Genomic DNA, 19,759 nt, shown 5'->3' with positions numbered 1-19,759 from the left:
TAGTGCTGCACTGATCATTATAACATAATGCACACAGAATGTGTCATATCAGTATGTTTCATGAAATGAGAAGATCTTTCCGCACTCCTTCCTCAGTCTTCTTATTTAGAGGTCCCCTGTGCAAAGTCTACACCTTAAAATGTCCCAGAACCTCATCTTTGAAGGCACTAAGAGCTCCCTTGGAGCAATAGTTGGTAGATTAGTAAGTTCTAAATTTAATTGTAAACACGAAGGAAAGTGACTCACCCAAGGTCACTGCAGTGGCAAGTGCCATGAATTTTGTTTTTCCTGCCCAGGCTCGAAATAAACAGGCATGCCTTGTTCCGACTTGTTGAATCTAAAAATGGAATCACTATGTTGAGGCCAACTCCTGGGAATCTTGTATGAATTGTTGGGAGGAAGTGAGCCTTTCCCTGCCACTGTGGTTTACCCCTCGGTTAAGGGCAGGGACTTTGGAGCAAGATGTGTCTGTGTTAAGTTCTGGCCTGGCATATACTTTGTTTTGTTTTGTTTTTAAATTTTATTTTATTTATTTTTACTTTTGGCTGTGTTGGGTCTTCATTGCTGCGCGCGGGCTTTCTCTAGTTGCGGCGAGCGGGGGCTACTCTTTGTTGCGGTGCGCAGGCTTCTCATTGTGGTGGCTTCTCTTGTTGGGAGCGTGGGCTCTAGGCACATGGGCTTCAGTAGTTGTGGCACGCGGGCTCAGTAGTTGTGGCACGCGGGCTCAGTAGTTGTGGCTCACGGGCTCTAGAGTTCAGGCTCAGTAGTTGTGGTGCACGGGCTTAGTTGCTCCGCGGCATGTGGGATCTTCCCGGACCAGGGCTCGAACCCGTGTCCCCTGCATTGGCAGGCGGATTCTTAACCACTGCACCACCAGAGAAGCCCCCTGGCATATACTTTGGATTCTCTGTACCTCCGTTACTTCAACTCTAAAATGAAGATGATAGAAGTACCTAACACATAGGTCTGTTGTGTACATCGACATCTAAAATATGTAACCTGGGCTTCCCTGGTGGCGCAGCGGTTTGGAATCCGCCTGCCAATGCAGGGGACACGGGTTCAAGCCCTGGTCTTGGAAGACCCCACATGCCGCGGAGCAGCTAAGCCCGTGTGCCACAACTACTGAAGCCCGCGCGTCTAGAGCCCATGCTCCGCAACAAGAGAAGCCACCGCAATGAGAAACCCGTGCACTGCAATGAAGAGTAGATCCCACTCACTGCAACTAGAGAAAGCCCGCGTGCAGTGATGAAGATCCAACGCAGCCAAAAATAAATAAATAAAAATAAATAAATTTTTAAAAAATCCCCAGAAAATTAAAAAAATAAAAATGAAAACAAAAATATGTAACCTACCTGGCTTGGTAACTGGCAACGGTGCTCCGTAAGTTCTAGCGATTGTTTTATCACCATCATGTACTGGCTCCGTCCCTTGGACCAGAGGTTTAAGGGTAATCAGTATAAGAGATGGGACATTGTGGTGGGCCAGATGCTTTTCAGAGCTCTGATTTCATCCTTCCACATTTTTGAGGACAAGATAAGAGAAAGAGAAGGAAATTAATACCTCTTGGGCACCTGCTATCTGCCACATACCTTCACACATATATCTTTCAGTTGTAATTCAATATTTCCGTAATTATTTCTCTAGTTTCTGTCTCACCAGATATGTACATGTCATAAGTGCAAGGCTCCATTAGTCTTTTCTCACAGCACAGAGCAGGTGCTCAGCAAGCACATGTTGAACTCAACTTTGATGGCAACGCTTCATTCAGGTAGCAGTTACTGCATTCTCACTGTTGGGAGAAATGAAGGTTTCTAAGCACTACTGCTGCTAATAAGTAGTAGAACCAATCTGAACCCAGATTTTTCTCGCTGCTATTCAGTGCCCTTTCTTTTTATTTACAAGTGCAAATGATGAGGACAAGTTCTACGATTAGTAGTACCCTATGTCATATGCAAATTGGGTTTTAAAGTGTTTAGCTGGGGAAGTCAGCTCCTTTGTCACATTGCTGGTTAATCTGGGTTTAAACAAAGGTAGAATTGCAGACCTCTGCAGTATCATTTTCAAATAGAGGCACATTTTGCTCTTCCTAAGGCCATTTGATCCACACTAGAGGGAACAACACCAGTGGTTTCCGTTTATAAGGTACTTCAGAGTTCTTATTCTGAAAATTCCCATGAACACCATTTACTGACTTTCCCATGTCTTTCTTCTCTGTTTTCAGCTGTGATCCTTTAAAATAGAGACCACAGGGTCACCTTCACTGTGTGCCCTTCCTTTCATGGCTGGCTCTGAAATCCACCCAGGTGCATTTAAGATTTAAGTTCCCGAACTTTGATTCATTTAGCACTAGCCCTTTATCAAGCTTATATTCTATTCTGCCATATGTTTAAGAAACAAATAAGACAAAATCAATGATATTAGTATATGAGAGACAAACACATAAGATTTTTAAATATATATAATGTTACAAAAAATAGTGATAAAATAAATTGGTCATGCTGTGAAGGGGCACCACCCAGGGGCTCAGGGAAGAATTAAGGGAAGAGGTAATTTTAAAATTCTTTTTTTTTTTTAAAAAAAATTTATTTTATTTATTTATTTTTGGCTGTGTTGGGTCTTCGTTGTGGTGCACAGGCTTCTCATTGCAGTGGCTTCTCTTGTTGCGGACCACAGGCTCTAGGCGCGTGGGCTTCAGTAGTTGTGGCACGCAGGCTCAGTAGTTGTGGCTCGTGGGCTCTAGAGCACAGGCTCAGTAGTTGTGGCACGTGGGCTTAGTTGCTCCACGGCATGTGGGATCTTCCCGGACTAGAGCTCGAACCCGTGTCCCCTGCATTGGCAGGTGGATTCTTAACTCCTGGGCCACCAGGGAAGTCCCTAAAATTCTTTTTATGTCACATAATCTGTTTAGGAGCAAAGTTAAAAAAAAACCAAAAAGCTAGGAATGAGGGAGAGGAGTTCTAGGATCTTTCTTCCATATGGGGGAAATAAGAGAGAATCTAAATGAGAGATAGTTCTGGTCCTAAAAAATGTTACAAGTAAGCAGCTAGGGGTACTCACAGTCATCCAGGGGTCCTAGGCTGTAGTCTCAGGATATTACGTGGTGGGGTTAAATCTCTCAGGTTAGAAACTAATAGGGAATTGAGGAGACAAAAATGAAATTATAACCTAATCTAGTAATAATGAATGGCTGGGCATAATCTGATCATTATCTATTGTATTGTTGCAAATCTGATGGGAGCCTTTTGAAGAAACAGTATATCAGGGCTTCCCTGGTGGCGCAGTGGTTAAGAATCTGCCTGCCAATGCAGGGGACATGAGTTCGAGCCCTGGTCTGGGAAGATCCCACATGCCACGGAGCAACTAAGCCTGTGCGCCACAACTACTGAGCCCGAGTGCCACAACTACTGAAGCCTGCATGCCTAGAGTCCATGCTCTGCAACAAGAGAAGCCACCCAATGAGATGCTCGGGCACCGCAACGAAGAGTAGCCCCTGCTCGGTGCAACTACAGAAGAGCCCGCGCGCAGCAACAAAGACCCAACGCAGACAAAAATAAAAAATAAATTAAAAAAAAAAAAAGAGTATATCAATATGCCCAGTAAAGAAGCCAGGGTGAGGGTGGGAGTGGTGGTGTCAAATAGTACACCAGTGTTCCCCAAAGGAGAAAGTGTCCTGTCCAGGTAATTGTTTTCACCAACCCTATAGCAGAGTTAGGAACGTGGGTTTATCATAGGTTAATTTCATTTACTATCATCATTAGCATCTTTATTAAATACTTGCTATTTGCCAGGTACCATGCTTAGTGCTTTTCATGTATTGCTCCATTTAATCCTTTCAACATCCCTATTGTATAACTACTCTTATTTTTTTCCCATTTTATATATGAAGAAACTCAGGCTTGGAGAGGTCAGATAACCTGCTCAGGATTTCAGAGCTTTTAAGTTGAGGAGCTAGGGTCACAAACTGCTAACACTCTACTATACAAGTCACACCTTTCCTCTCACCTTGAGATAGCTTACCTATCTGCCAACTGTGTACTAGACCCTCTGCCTGGGTGTCTCTCAGACATTTACCAATGGCCAAGTAAACCCATCCTTTCTCCTATCCAGATCAGTCTCTCTCTGTGTTCCCTGCCTTGTCCAAGCAAAATGCATGAGTTCATGCCTTAGAGTAAACCATCATATAATAATTTCCCCTGTAAATTGCCTGTAAAAAAGGATGAGATATGGTGGGAGGCAGACAAGCATCTGGTCAATTTATCACTGTCATCATTTGTTTCAACTAACTGTCCTTTAACTATGCATCAGTTTCACATGTGTTTTGATAGTTTGCGTCTCTCCTAAGTCTGAAGTCTGCACTTCTCCATGGAGTTCAGAACTAACTTTTATCTCCTAGTGTCTTTAGTGAGTGTACATTTTTGCCTCTAATTGGATATTTTAAGGGGAAAGAAATTCTAATAACAGGACTTGAACCCTGAAAGGGTTCAAGAAGAAAAAACTCTGGCTGAAATGACCATCAAAAGATATCTGATAGGCTTAAAGCCTGACAGATCTGAAAGGGCCAAAAAACCATTTGGAAATGACAAGCCTGTGTTTATTTCTGAGAGTTAGTCCAGGTGGATGAATAGAACTCTTCTGCCTGGTGTGTTGGTCATTTATGCAGTAGCTTCAAGCCCCATTAAATGGTGCTTGACTGCTGAATTTGGAGAGTACAGTTGAGCCTACAGTTGTAATACCAATAACTGGCTGTATCTTTTACATTTTAGGAAGACATCTCCCAAGTGGTTGGTCAAGGTGTGGTGGCAGGTCAGCAGAAGGCACTGGAATGTCCAACTGAAAGCGTACGTAACTGACCCTTTATGTTTGCTCTACTCGGATGGTGTGTGTTATAAATGGGTTCCAGAAGAAAAGGAGATGGTTGCAATGAAATCTGATCCTTTATTACTTGGCAGGAAGTTAAGGTGTGTCTTTCAACCTGAAGTCAACCCACAACTGTATCACCGATCCTGTGCAGGATGTGTGGCAATACCCTTTGTATGTCTTCCTGTACCAACACCCTAAGCAGGTGTTTAAAAGTGAGGCATCTCTGAAAACACACTTGTACCTAAATTCTGAGAGCCCCATGTCTTACATAATGTCATGAATAAAAATTTTAAGAAGGAGAGTTTGTAGTTTTATAGAATTATAAATGCAGTAACAAGTGTTCCTTGTATTTATATAGTTTTTCTTCTTAAAAAACTATAAGTTTCTATCTGTCAAATTTTTGTCCTTTTTTTGCTATTGAACTTTTTTGTGTGTTGCTAAAGTTTACATTATTACTATATTAACTATTTTTGTGTTTAAGGAACTATAGATTACTAGAGCTTACAGGAAATATATGTTATTTCAAACATTGCCAAAGAAAATGCCTTTGTAAAGTATCCAAAATTATAAGCTAAAAACCTAAATAAAAACAAGTAGGTGTAGAAAGAACCTTAAAAATAAGGTTCAACAAAAAAATTCACTTCAACTGAAAGTTGTAAGCAATTTTTTAAAATTTAGAACCAGATTTTTTTTTTTTACTTTATGTAATATATTTGCAAATAGTATTAATGTGCTAGTACTTTACATACTGCCACTTATCTCAAGACATACATCAAACATCTCTAAAATTTTATAACCATAGAATTTTAGAACTGGCGTGAATCTACACATCCTCTGGCCTTTCTTTTCCCTGCTGAAAAGTGAGCACTTAAATATCTAAGTCATTCTCCTTTCAGAAAGTGATTATTACCCTTTTCTATAGCTGCAGAAGAGAAATGACCCAGAGATCATTGGGCAACATCTGCAGTGAAGCTGTGTCAGCTCAGCATAAACAACTTCCCAACCATTTGAGCTGTGACAAAAGGAATGAGATTCCTTGTGGAAATGGAATTTTTCATCCCTGAAGGTTTTCAGTCAGAAGCTGGCTGATCATTTATTAATATGTTATCAAAGGACATAAAAACATTAGTAGCTATTATTAATCGAACTCCTAAGTTGTTCCTGGAATAGTGATAGGTTTATTTATGTACTTTTATCTTCAGTCTCTACAACAACCTTGCAAGGTATAGAGGTATCAGCACCAATTTACAGATGAGGACCTTTAGGAGGTTGAGTGGCTTGCCTGTGATCACACAGCTAATTAGTGATAGAAAACTCAGTCTGTCTTCTTTTGAGTAGTGATTTTTTTTTCTTATCATGAAGATCTGATGAAGTGTAGACTCTTTCCCCAGAAAAACACTGGTAAGTATAACTTTGATACAACCGCAGAGGTTTTATAGTTCCTAGAATTCCCTCTATAAATCTCTTAGAAACCCATTTATCTTGTGTTAAGAATCCATGATTTAACTAAAAAATAAGTTTCAACTTAAAAAACAAACACCCCCCCCAAAAAAAAAACACTTGACTGAGCTCCACACCCCTACTGCCAATTTCTTTGGTCTAGAATGGGGGTTCCAGCATTCATAAATTTTAAAGGCTCCTTAGCAGTTTCTGTTATGAAGACAGGGTTGAGAACCCCTGGTTTAGTTAGGCTGGATGACTTATAAAGTCCACTCCAACTCTGATGTTCGAATACAGTAACATTCAACAGCAAATCCAATCTGTCTTCTTTTTTTTTTTTTTTTTATAAATATACCCCTTTTTAATTTTTTTTTATTGATTGATTGATTTCTTTTTTTTTTTGGCTGTGTTGGGTCTTCATTTCTGTGTGAGGGCCCTCTCTAGCTGCAGCAAGCAGGGGCCACTCTTCATCGCGGTGCGCGGGCCTCTCACCATCGCGGCCTCTCCCGTTGCGGAGCACAGGCTCCAGACGCACAGGCTCAGCAGTTGTGGCCCACGGGCCCAGTTGCTCCGTGGCATGTGGGATCCTCCCAGACCAGGGCTCGAACCTGTGTCCCCTGCACCGGCAGGCAGACCCTCAACCACTGCACCACCAGGGAAGCCCCTGTCTTCTTTTTTTAAAAAAATTTTTTTTGAATTTTTGAATTTTATTTTATTTACTTTTTTATACAGCAGGTTCTTATTAGTTATCTATTTTATTATTTATTTATTTATTTATTTTTATACAGCAGGTTCTTATTAGTTATCCATTTTATACACATCAGTGTATACATGTCAATCCCAATCGCCCAATTCATCACACCCCCACCCCCACCCCCTGCCGCTTTCCCCCCTTGGTGTCCCTACGTTTGTTCTCTACATCTGTGTCTCAATTTCTGCCCTGCAAACCGGTTCATCTGTACCATTTTTCTAGGTTCCACGTATATGCGTTATATATGATATTTGTTTTTCTCTTTCTGACTTACTTCACTCCGTATGACAGTCTCTAGATCCATCCACGTCTCTACAAATGACCCAATTTAAAAAAATTTTTTTATATAATTTTTAAATGTTACAGTCTACAAATCCAAGTTTTCTAATCTTTCATACTTGGTAGTTTGGTTTTATGTCAATGGATGAGTCGTGGTAGCTGTGTTCATCCATCACCACATCTACCAACAAGTGGTCTGCCTCTAAACATATGTTTGTTTCACTTGGTTTCTATGGACTACTTCCTTATTTTTTCAACCCATATCTATTAGAAACCTACCTAGTACGCACAATGAAATGGATGCTACATGAACTGGGAAATAAAGATGAGCAACAAACGTTCCCTGCTGTTAATAAAAGTCATGATGTAGTGATGACTGTCTCTTGTGCTTTTCTGTTTTAAAATTCACACCATTTTTCATAAAAGAACTCTGTAGCTGGCATTTAGTTTTATTATCAATTTTCTTTCTCGAGATTATACAAAGGAAAGGTGACATAAGTACTGTGTGAGTTAAGATTATGTTCAGTTGCTGCAAGAAGTTTCTCTTTTACATAACGGTGTGGCTGTGATCAGATTGGGGATGACATGGTGTCTCCATGGTGTCACGGACCCAAGCACCTCTTATCTGATTACTGTACCATTATTTGATTACTCTACCATCCTCAAACTATAGCATCCGTTTTTTTGGTCTAAGACTGCTGCTCCAGTTATTAGCATTGCATCCACATTTCATCTAAAGAAGGGGAAGGCAGGATTGTTCTCCTTAAGAAAATGACCTGAAAATTGTACAGTTCATGTTTGTTTACATTCTATTGATCATAGACTAGTCTGTGGTCATGTCTGGCTTCAAGGAGGCTGGGAAGTGTGGTCTTTAGAGTAATTGGATATTTAGGTGGTTCCATTGTTCAGTTTTCTCGTAGTAACCCCTAGTTTGTCATTTTTTCACTTTCTTCTTTTTAAAATCACTGAAAATATATATTCTAAAAAGTCTTTTTAAATAAGTGTACAGTCATTATTAAATGATGGTGATAGAAAAACCACAGAGAAAAAAAAATGAACATCAGTAGAATCATAACCTAGCAACTGTTTGATAAACACTTTAAACTTGCAACATTCTTCAAATGCCGACTTTTAGTCCTACTTCTTCCTCTAATTAGCTGTATGATTTCAGATGTCACTTGACATTTGTGTCTTGGTTTCTTTATCTGTAAAACAGAGTAATATTGTCTAATTCTCAAGGTTACTCTCATGATTAAATGAATTCATGGGTATAGACGTGTTTTTGAAAACTGGAAAGCACAATACAGATATACAATGAGTGGTATTGCTTTTCTTGTTACATACTGCACAATGCCTTGTATTGAGGCCTAGACTTCCACTGATGGAATCTTGGGGTGTTATTGTTCTGGAGCAGTTACCTTGATCCTATTTCTGGACTCCAGGGACAGCCTGGTGCTTCATTGCCTCCACCAGAATCTTCCAGCTGGGGATGGGTTTCCTGGCTAACTACAGATCCAAAAGGCAGGCCAGGTCACTACCTATATTTCTTAACTGCTTGTTAAGCAAGCATGGAGTCCTTTTGGTTTTTCTTAGTTTTCTAATACTAATATTCATTAGAGATATTATCAACAAAAATTCAGAATTACAAGTTAATTTTCCAAAGCTTGCACAGCAAAGGTCTCTGTACCTTCATTGAATTACAGATTTATTTCCTACTCTGAGTTTCCATGTCTTCAGTTTTTCTCTCTCCATTCATTCATTCATTCATCAAACATTTATTGAGGCCCTACTATGTTCCAGGCACTGGGAATCAAAGGTGAATAAGCATTCTTTTAGGTGAATTGAAGTGTAATGATGTACCTGGGTTTGTTGTCTCTTCCTAACCCTAATGCTCAATTAACCTACCTCATGCATCTTTGACTATGTTAATATGTCCAGAAAAGTTGGGCAGTGTCATGTGCTCAGAACATCTGCAGCACAGATTGTTTTTCACTAAGCACAGCACAGATATACAGACTTCACACTGATTTCATCACGTAAAAATGCTTCCTGGCCCCAGCTTCATGCACAAACCACAAAGATAGCTTCTATCCTTCTTCCCTTCCTTGATCCATCCTTCACCAAAGCATTTTAGATATAAAGTTAAATAGGGAAGCATGGGGAATGGGACAGAAATCATCCTAACTTCCCCATGCCACCTTTCCAACTCTGAATTTTCAAGAGGCATTATTGGAGTGCACCATTGTTTTGGTAACAATACACCAATTTTAAAGTCTTCTCCTCTTGTTACCTTTCTCCTCTCTGACATTCATCTAATTTTCCTTTCTTTTGTAGGCCGACAGCCGAATCAAACAGCAAAAATATTCAACGAAAGTCTCCTTCAGTTCACAAGAGATTCCTTTAGCACCAACTTCATACCATTCAACAGATGCAGACTTCACAGGCTATGGTATGAGTCTTTCTCTGAGCAGAATTGAATCCGCTCATCAAACCTTAGAAAAGGAAGGGATTGTGATATCCTGAAGAGAGCACTGGACCAAGAGTCAGGAAGCCTGGCTGGCATCCCTGCTCTACTTCCTGAGCTTTGGGACTTGGGCAGGTCACTTTACTTCCAAAATCATTTTTCTCATCTCCACTAGTGGGATTGCCTATTACTTATTGAATATAAAAGTAGTAGAACAAAAAAGGCCCTCAGTAAATGCTACTTGAATCTGAGGCTTCCAGATTATTCTCTGATCTCTCCAAAATATTGTGTTTAGTTCATGAGTAGTGTCTCTGAAAAATCACATTGAACCAAATTGTAGCCTTATGTAAGCTATTTAAAGACTTGATTTTCAGTGCTTAAAGAAATTGATAATCACTTTCTCTCTTTGAATTCCTGGATTGAATTATGCTGACTAATGGTTGAAAATAGACCTTCAAAATGAATAATGAGTATTTCCATTTTGCTTTTATGCAGTGTAAGTCAGCTTTAAAAGGACTATTTAAAACACATGCTCACCAATGGTAAAGCGTAACCCAGCATGAATTTAGCAGACCTGACACCTTTATGGTATTTGCGTTTTACATATTTTTTCATGAATATTAACTCATAATAAATTTATGAGGCAGGTATTATTCTAAAGCACTAAATTTTTTGCTAAAAGACTTGATGGATGTGGTCAGCAAACTATGACCCCTGGGTCACAGTTGGCCCACCATCTGTTTTTATATGGTCTGCAAGCTAAAAATGGTTTTCACATTTTTAAAAGGTTGAAAAAAATCAAAAGAATGTTTCATGAAAATTATATGAAATTCAGATTTCAGTGTCCATAAATAAAATTTTATTGGAACACTCATTTGTTTAGGTATTGTCTATGGCTGCTTTCACACCATAAGGGTAGAGTTGAGTAGTGGCACCAGAGCCTGTATGGCCTGTAAAGCTCCAGATATTTACCATGTGGCCTGTTACCAAAAAAGTTTGATGACTCCAATGTAGACCAATTGAGTTTTGATCATATATATCCCATATCTTTACCTCTATAGCAGAAATTAATCATCCCACAATTTAATCTGTGGAAATTGTATTCATTCAGCCATCCACTTACCAAACATTGATTGGGGGCTTGGTAGGAGTCAGGCTTTGGGCTGGATTCTATGAGAGAAATAAATACCAAGACTGACTCAGGACTGGCTATAGGGTGAGGCAGAAGTAGAGGAGGGAAAGAAATGCCTCCTCCAGTATCTCTTACTATGTTTTCTCTCCTCACTCAAGAGACTAAGCTAGTGATTTACATAAGGAGTATAAACTATTTAAAGCATCCATGAAACTATGATACTGCCATACATTGTTTTTATTGGAAATCAGTGAACAACGTACCATGAAATACGTATGTTGCCAAAAGATCTAGAGTCAAATTAGGTTTACAATTTACTAGCCTTCTGATACAGCCTTTTTAAATTGTTGCCGAGGTTGTGTCATTGTTACATGAGAGGCCATTCGATTAATAAATTCCATGTGGTCAGGAGCGGCACCTATGTGAAAGCCACCCAGTGCCAGTGCCTGGGCTGAGCACCTCAGGCACGTTGTTCCTTTAATTCCTCAGACAGCCTCCTGGATAATGACTACGTGCATTTTTCTGATGACGAATGAGCCTCAGCTGCACCCACTATTAATTTCCTTCTTGGGAACTCACATCCACTTCTGTACCACCCCGAAACTTGTGCCCTTTGGTCCCTAAGACAGTGATTATCGCTGAGTCAGAGCAGAGCCCTCACAGGCTTACCTAGGGCCTGTGTTCTTTTGTTTTCTACCAAGTGTCAGCGAACTTCTTCTGTAAGGAGTCAAGGAGTAAATATAAGGCTTGCGGGCCACGTGGTCTGTCTGTTGCAGCTACTCAACTCTGCTGTTAGCAGCCGTAGACTAGATGTAAATGAATTAGCAGGGCTGTGTTCCAGTAAAACTTTATTTATAGACATTAAAATTTAAATTTCATATAATTTTCACATGTGTTGAAATGTTATTTTTCCTTGGATTTTTTTTTTTTCAACCTTTTGAAATAAAAACCATTCTTGGTCCTCGGGCCATAGTGTACTGGCCCCAACTTGTACAGAGGTCTGTGGATCTCAGCTTGGCCCCTGTGCATTAGCTGCAGCTGACCAGCAGATGGGGCCCTTTATTATCAGACCTTTACCAAATTATATCATGGTGTAAGAATCAGTACTCATGATGATCAAGACTAGTTATCAAAAAAGATGACGTTCTGTAGAAACTATTATTTGTATAAGAGTCTCTTGAAACTAACATTTTGAATGTTTGGATTTTTCAATGGGCTAGGTTTGACTGAAGATGCATATGTGTTAATATTTTTTTTTCCCCAGTTTTTAGAAAAACCCAGTCTAAAACAATGATTTTTAAAAGTAAAACAGCAATAACTCTTTTCACAAGCCTTTTCAGTTATGGACCCAGCAATTAATTCTACAGTGTTGTGTTTATAACACTTTTTTTTTTACTATGTATATATTTGGGGATCATTTTTAGGTAATTGTTATTTTCAGTTGTGTCATACTTTATTGATTAGATCCTTTATACATTTTAATTCATATGATATGCTCTAATTGAAAGTACTTAAGCACTATTTCTTAATTAGTATTTTATAACTGTAGCTCAGAATTTATACCAGTCTTTATTCTCATTATAACGTATACCTATGTGTACTTAATCATTTAATCAACTTAAATTTTTCCATACCAGTTTTCATGGTATATTTTAAGATTTAAAAAATTTCAAGTATAACTAAAATGGTTGATCGTGTGGGTTGGTGGTAGCTATTGTTTTAATCTCAAAAGTGTCATAGGAACGTCATGTTTCATCCCCGGGTGAATGGGCAGTAGTGACCCAGCTTTTCACTTCATGGTGCTTGGGAGGAAAAGAGTGAAATGATAAACACATGTAAACGCTGCACTCCCCGAGCAGTGGAGTGTGTAAGCTGAGCTGCATCTCCTACTTGCCAGTCATTCTTGCGTTCAATCCTTCTCCAGGTGGTTTCCATGCTCCTATGTCAGTGGACCCTGCCACGTGTCCCATTGTTCCTGGCCAGGAAATGATTATAGAAATATCCAAGGGGCGTTCAGGGCTTGGTCTCAGCATTGTGGGAGGAAAAGACACACCCTTGGTAAGTTTCTAGAAGTGAACTATATCCACTGGCACAGAGTTAGATGCTGAGCCTTATTATGGCCTTGGGTCACTTCTGTGGAAGACTTGGCTTTTTTACAGTACGTATGTATATGAACTATTGTTATTATGATCATTATCATCATTATTATTTAGTGGACTGCTACATAAAAGTGTACATCAGTTACTCCACTCCCAAAATTTAGGCTTGGCTTTATTTTCACCATGTTCACGTCTACTCGTAATTTTTTTTAAATTGGTCTAGAATGTTAATTTTTACTTGGATGATGGATCTTTGATTATTCAGTATTTTGATTGTCACTGATCAACAGTGCCATTAAAATGTAAAACTTCCTGGATTTTGATTTACAAAAATGTGATTAATCAATGTGCATGTATTACTTGAATAAGTAATACATGCACATTATTCAAAGTTAAACTGACACAGAGGTTATAAAGTGAACGGTAAATCTCCCTCCTATCCTTTTGCCCTAGCCTTGCCCTTCAACCCCACCCCCGATACCAACCAGGGCCTCCCCCTAGAAACAACCACTCTTACTAATGAATATGCTTTTAAATGAACATTTTGGTATTTCTTTTGCTCATTTTATTTGGTAAGAAGTAAATTGTATATGCCAGATTTACAGTTAAAACAAGTATAGTATCAGTAAAATAATTCTTTCCATTTTTGACAGGAATATAGTGTTTCTGTGTTAGTACTGCTGGAGGGGGCAGGGAATCCTGTTCTATTTTTCTGTAATGAATATTAGTCCCCTAAGGCACTAGGCAACTCAAGAACAGCATAGGCTGCAGAAACCAGGGTCTTAATGCCTTCTACATGTTTCCTGGTCATGCTCCTTCTCTCTCCTGCTATCCGGACTGATCTAGAGAATCCTATGTTTAGTTTGACCCTACTAGTGAGCCACCTGAACCTGAATGTGCTCAGAGGCTGGTGTTTATTTATTAAAGGATTTTATTTCCTTCAGCTCAATTAAAGTATTGTTAAAACTTTTCTCCAGGGTTCAGGATAATTTATTTCCTGAATTACTCTCGCTTGGCCTGTGCAGGCAGGAACTGCTGTGTGTAGCTTCCCGTGTGCACTGTGATGTTTTCATCAGCTTGGGTGGAATTGGGAACACCTGGCGTTAGCCAGCTCAGCAGCCAGTTTTAGCTCCCAGCCCTTTCATGGGATTTTGGCTCCTTAAGGCCCCAGAACTTTTTGACTTTTTTTGTTGTCTGGCTTGGAATCCTCTCTGTTCAGCTTTTGTCATTGAGGAAAGGGGCAAACTCTTCCTTAGAAGCTTCCCTTGAAGTGATTTGGTCTAGGTTATATTTTCAAATTGTGTTTTTAATAATGCCTTCTAATTATATGTGATCTGGCCTTTGAACAGTTCATAGAATCACTTCAGCCATCCAGCAAGCTCCTACTGTACCAGGAGGTAACACGCCACCAGTAGAGGACCAGACCAGTGTTACCCAGACCCACATGCATTCCAGCCTCTTAGACTCTCTCACCTCCCCTCAAACTGCTCTCTTCCTGCGCCACCTATCCGCCCATCAAGATTCTGTACCTCCTCCAGCCCCCGCCCCACATCTTCCCTTGCTTCTCCAGCCTCCATGATCTCTCCTCAGCTGATCTGGGAGCTGATGGCTGACCATCCCTCTCCTTTAGCTCTCAGCCATACTTCCTCTCTACCATTCCCAGCTGGGGCAGGTTCCTTAACCTCTCAGTCTATTTCCTGATCTATTAAAGGGGACTGTAATACCTTGTAGAGTTACCAAGAGGATCAAAGAGATGACCTTAGCCTGGTGCCTAGTACATGGTAAGCAACTGCACATGACATGTGCCTTCTCCAAGCCTCAGTTTCCACACATACTAAGTAAGCCCAATAATCCCAACTCACTTGGTTGTGGTGAGGATCAGAGACTTTGTAAACAGTAGAAAATTTTATGTATATACATATATATCATTGTTCTACAAAGGCCATCGGGGTAGTTTTCAGAGACTACTGGTTGACCTTGAACATTAGAGATGTCTGCCTCCCATAGCCTGTTGCCTCGTTTTCCCAAAGAGATGTTCTTGAATAGTAAATAAATTGAATTTGTATAAAGTTCTATTTGAAATGAACCAGAGAAATTACGCTTTAAGGAAATTCTTCAGTGAATTCTTTCATAAGAAGAAGTCACCCTCTGATTTATTTGTTGTAAATATAAGTCTCTTAATAACTGGTTAAAATAAGACAGCACTAGATTTCCCAGAGGGAATTGGAAGACTTTAATCAGCATGTCTGGCCTAGCTGAATGAGTTTGTTGGCTGATTTTTTTTTTTTTCCCTTTCGTTGTTATGGATTTGATTTTTGCTTTGTGTGGGTTGGTTAGATGTGCCTGTCTGCTCTTGGGTCTTTAATACTGTGTACATTTGTGCTGCTGGCCACCAGCTTCAGGGCTTCCACTGCTTGACATCACCTTCTGCATCCTGGATGAGAGGCTGTTTGAGAAATACTGTGCTCTGCTTCTCTTGCTACCATGAGGCAGCCAAAAAAAATTCTTTAAGAGCGTCTTGAGGTTCATAATATATGGTTCTGCCTTTTGAGACTGCAAATCCCATTGTCCTTGGAAGGATAAGCACCACTTAAAAATGAGAAATGAGACACAGCTTTTATTTCCTAACCTCAGGTACCTCATCAAAAGCTGTAAGTTAGACTCACAAGTAATATATAGGCATGATATTTTGGTGAGGCTGAACAGAAGGTGGGTGGAAGGTGCTTTAACAAATAAAACCATTGTTTACCACAATGAGGGTCTTTCTTTTTTCCTTCCCCCGCCCCCCCGGCCCGGCTCCAAATTCTGATATGGGACACATAGCCTAATTGACACTCCAGGTTACTTTATCCAATCAGGTCCTGGGAGTGCATCCAGCCAGCAGGAAGTTAGCAAACAAAGACGAGAGCATATTAAAGGAAATCGTGGACAATGTTGAGATCCACTGACAGAAGCACCTTTGCATTTGCTTATTTGCATCCTGATATGCATCCTTATTTCAGCTCTGGTGCTGGGAAAGAGCACATTCTAAGGACTGGTGACCCTTCTTAAGCATTGGCCCCAAACCCCACCCCACCTCCCCACGCCCAGTTAGGGTTTCTGTGCCCTCTTTGTTGTGTGTCCAACAGATATTTTTTTTGCCATCTTTAGAGGAATTAAGCCTCTGGGACTTGGTCTTGACACCACATCAGTTTTATCTGCTATAAATAGTTTCTCTGGATCCAAGACAGATGGTTTCTGAGATCACAGAGGGAGATCTCACTTAGCATCTCATTGTATTTGCACCCAGTCATCTAAATAGACCCCTTAAAATACCAAGGTAATGCTGAGGGTGACCCCCTTGGGAAGGTTGAGGAGCACACCTGGACCCAATCCTCAATGACAACCTTTTCTTCTGTTGTTTTAACCATATGATGTGTCCCCAGGTCTGCTTTTGGTGAGTGTGGCTCCTCTGGTAGGAAGCATGCATTTGCTCAAAGGCTGCCCTTTGCTTAGTGCTGAGGATACAAAATTGAATGAAATAACCCTGCCCTTAAAGAGCTCACACACTCATTTAAGTTGATTCTACTGCCTTTAATGTTTGTGGTCTATATAGGGGATCAACCAATGAAAAATCCTAATAGGGACTTTTAAAATAGGGAATTTCTCTGGAAAGTGGAAAAAAGTAAATCTGTAGTATGAACTTTCTAGATTTAATTAATACAGGCTAGTTTTTATGTGTTTCTTGTAAGCGGATGTCTTAGTCTGTTCAGGCTGCTGTAACAAAATACCACAGACTGAGTGGCTTACAAACAACAGAAATTTATTTCTCACAGTTCTGGAAGCTGGAAGTCCAAGATCAGGGTGCCAGCATGGTCGGATGAAGGCCCTCTTCTGGGTTGCAGGTTTCTTGTATCCTTCCATGGTGAAAGTAGCAAGGGAGCTCTGCGGGGCCTCTTTTATAAGGGAACTCATCCCATTCATGAGGGCTTTGCCCTCATGACCTTATCACCTCTCAAAGACCCTGCCTCCTTTGAGGAGGGGCACTAGGATTTCAACAATTGAATTTGAGGGAGGCACGCAGCCAGGAAACCAGATAAGGCACATTACATAAAAGAGATCGTATATTAATTAATATTTTTTAAATTTCCTTCCATCCGTCTATCTAGCCATCTTTTCATCCTGTCTCCCTCCCGCCCCCTTTTTGGTCTTGGAGTGGTAATTTGCATGAAATCCTGTGGCTCAGAAGACTTGGCATATTCTGCCAAATGGAAGACCATGGACTCTTACCTCTTATGATGCTTGCATCATATTTCTTACACCTGTCCTGGAATCCCTCAATGCCCCCTTCTCAGAAATGTTTGCTTACTGACTAGAAGTTTTATTTGCATTGTCCTCAGAAGAACTAAAATATGGCTCTCCAGTGTCATTTATTGGGGTTATTTTATTATCAGCCTTGGGAATTCTAGAGAAGAGAAAGAAAAACTTAAATATTTTATTTAAGTGTATTGGCAGACTTGAACTGTTCTTGGGATTGAGCAAATGAAGTGAAGAAAGAATGAGGAAAGTTACTCCAGAACCCTCACTCTGCATTTTCCTTTCTCTGAGTACCATTGTCAAAGGTCCCAGACTGTAGACAGTGTTTCTATTAAACCTAACAGGCAGCATGGCAGAGTAATGATGCTGATTCTGCAGTATCAGAATCCCAGATCTTTAACTGTGGTGGGACCTTGGACAAGAGACTTAACCCTTCTAAGTTAAATCTGCTTCTTCCTTTGTAAAACAGTGGTGATGACCAAATCTACCTCTTAAGGTTGGCATGGAGATTAATTAAGATAAAGAATATTAAGGACTTTTCCCAGTGCCTGTCTACACTGAGTTCAGTTATTATTAATTATTGTTAAACATTCGTCTTAAAGTAGATCCTTTGCTCCCTTCATCTGTGTGTCTTTAGTATGTTTCCTGTACATTGAGAAACATGACTCTGTTTCTAGATAATTAGCCATTTTTTTTTCAGCATCAGACTTAAAAAGTGATTCAGGGGCTTCCCTGGTGGCGCGGTGGTTGGGAGTCTGCCTGCTAATGCGGGGGACACGGGTTCGAGCCCTGGTATGGGAAGATCCCACATGCCGCGGAGCAACTGGGCCCGTGAGCCACAACTGCTGAGCCTGCGCGTCTGGAGCCTGTGCTCCGCAACAAGAGAGGCCACAATAGTGAGAGGCCCGCGCACCGCGATGAAGAGTGGCCCCCGCTTGCCGCAACTAGAGGAAGCCCTAGCACAGAAACAAAGACCCAACACAGCCAAATAAATAAATAAATAAAACTCTACCATGAATGTAATATTAAAAAAAAAAAAAAAAAAGTGATTCAGGTTCTGTTCTTAATACATAATTAATAAACATCATCTCATTTAACCTTCACAGCAATCCTATAGGAGAAGTAGTAGCATTATCCCCATTTTATAGGTGAGGAAACCGAGACACAGGTAAGCGAGGTAACTTCTCCAAGGACACAATACTCGCAGTTGGTCCAGTTGGAGTTTAATTAGGCAGTCTGACTCAAAAGCCACACTGTTTGGGACCCTTTTCTAGCACTACCGCTCTGTGTCGTCAACCTTCACCTGGAAAAGGGAGTTATCCATCTCACCCAGCAGACCCTAAGCTCCTTGAGAACAGACCTGTTTATTTTGTATCTTTTGGTACCCCATATAGAGCCTTGCACACTTAAAAATATGACTCTAACCAGCCTCATTGTACTCACTCTGAATTCCAGCCATGCCAGCCTTTTTCAGTTCCTTTAATGAGCCTTGTTCCCACCTGATGCAAAGCTTTTGCACATGCTGTTAGATCTGTCTGGAGTGCTTCTCTGACCGGTTTTAGCTATAGCTAGAGTATTCTGTTCATTTCTGGGCATAATTATGTGGTTGACAAGAACATTGTCGGAACCACGTTATCTCAGGAAGAATTGAACAGACTGGAAAAGGGAAGACCAGGAGGGACAGCAATGACTTTCTGCAAGCATGTAAGGTTATCTTCTTGTGGATGAAGGATGAGAACAATTCAGGTGCTCCCAAGGTGCCCAATGAAAAACAGGTTTTACATTATTTTAAGGAAGAACTTCCTAAACATCAGCTGACCAAAGATGGCATGAACTGCCTGGGGATAGTGAGTGCCCCATCTCAGGAAATATTTTGACAAAGGTAGGCAGCCACTCTGCAAGGATATTATTATTATTAGACTTTGTTTTTTAATCAAGGAGCAACATTTACATTTATAAATCTCTTTTTCAAAATGATAGTATAAGAAAATTAATTCTCCTCCCACCCCCTTTGCATTCCTGTCTCACAAATTTCTTAAAACTTCAAAGTCCTGAGTTTTTTAAACTAGAGAATAAGGCGTAATTATTGTTCTATTGTTTTGTTTTAGGGAAGCTATTAATTGTTATCACTTTTGGAAAGGAAAGTTCATAAATATAAGTCCTAGTTGCTATACTGGTATTCTTCTGGGTCCGGAGATAAGCTTATCTCTTTACAAGAGGAATACAGTTAGACTAGGGCAATTGTTTTATCTTTATATTCTTGGTACCATCCTGTTGTAAATGAGGTCAGTGGATTCCCTGGATAGATTGTAAAATTTAGATATTCGTAGTATTAAAAAGGCCTGGGAATGTCACATTCAGAATCTTGTCATTTCTCTCCAAGTTGCACACCTGTAATTTTTTCACCACCTGATTTATTACCAGTTTAATTCATTCTT

General features: G+C 40.2%; 1 protein-coding gene across 5 annotated transcripts in view; it reads left to right on the top strand.

The window, feature by feature from the left end:
• The window catches only part of PATJ (PATJ crumbs cell polarity complex component), a 350,262-nt gene that overhangs the window by 272,539 nt on the left and 57,964 nt on the right, over positions 1–19,759 (top strand). For all 5 annotated transcript variants that reach the window (XM_061184132.1, XM_061184131.1, XM_061184130.1 and 2 more), the window contains 3 exons: positions 4,764–4,838; positions 9,665–9,779; positions 12,851–12,984. In XM_061184132.1, coding sequence (XP_061040115.1) covers positions 4,764–4,838; positions 9,665–9,779; positions 12,851–12,984 — 324 coding nt within the window. The remainder of the gene's footprint in view (positions 1–4,763; positions 4,839–9,664; positions 9,780–12,850; positions 12,985–19,759) is intronic.

This window comes from Eubalaena glacialis, chromosome 3 (genome assembly GCF_028564815.1).
Source record: "Eubalaena glacialis isolate mEubGla1 chromosome 3, mEubGla1.1.hap2.+ XY, whole genome shotgun sequence".
In the NCBI taxonomy this organism is placed as follows: Eukaryota; Metazoa; Chordata; class Mammalia; order Artiodactyla; family Balaenidae; genus Eubalaena; species Eubalaena glacialis.
Note: the sequence above shows the minus strand (reverse complement) of the source record. Positions and strands in the feature narration are given on the sequence as shown.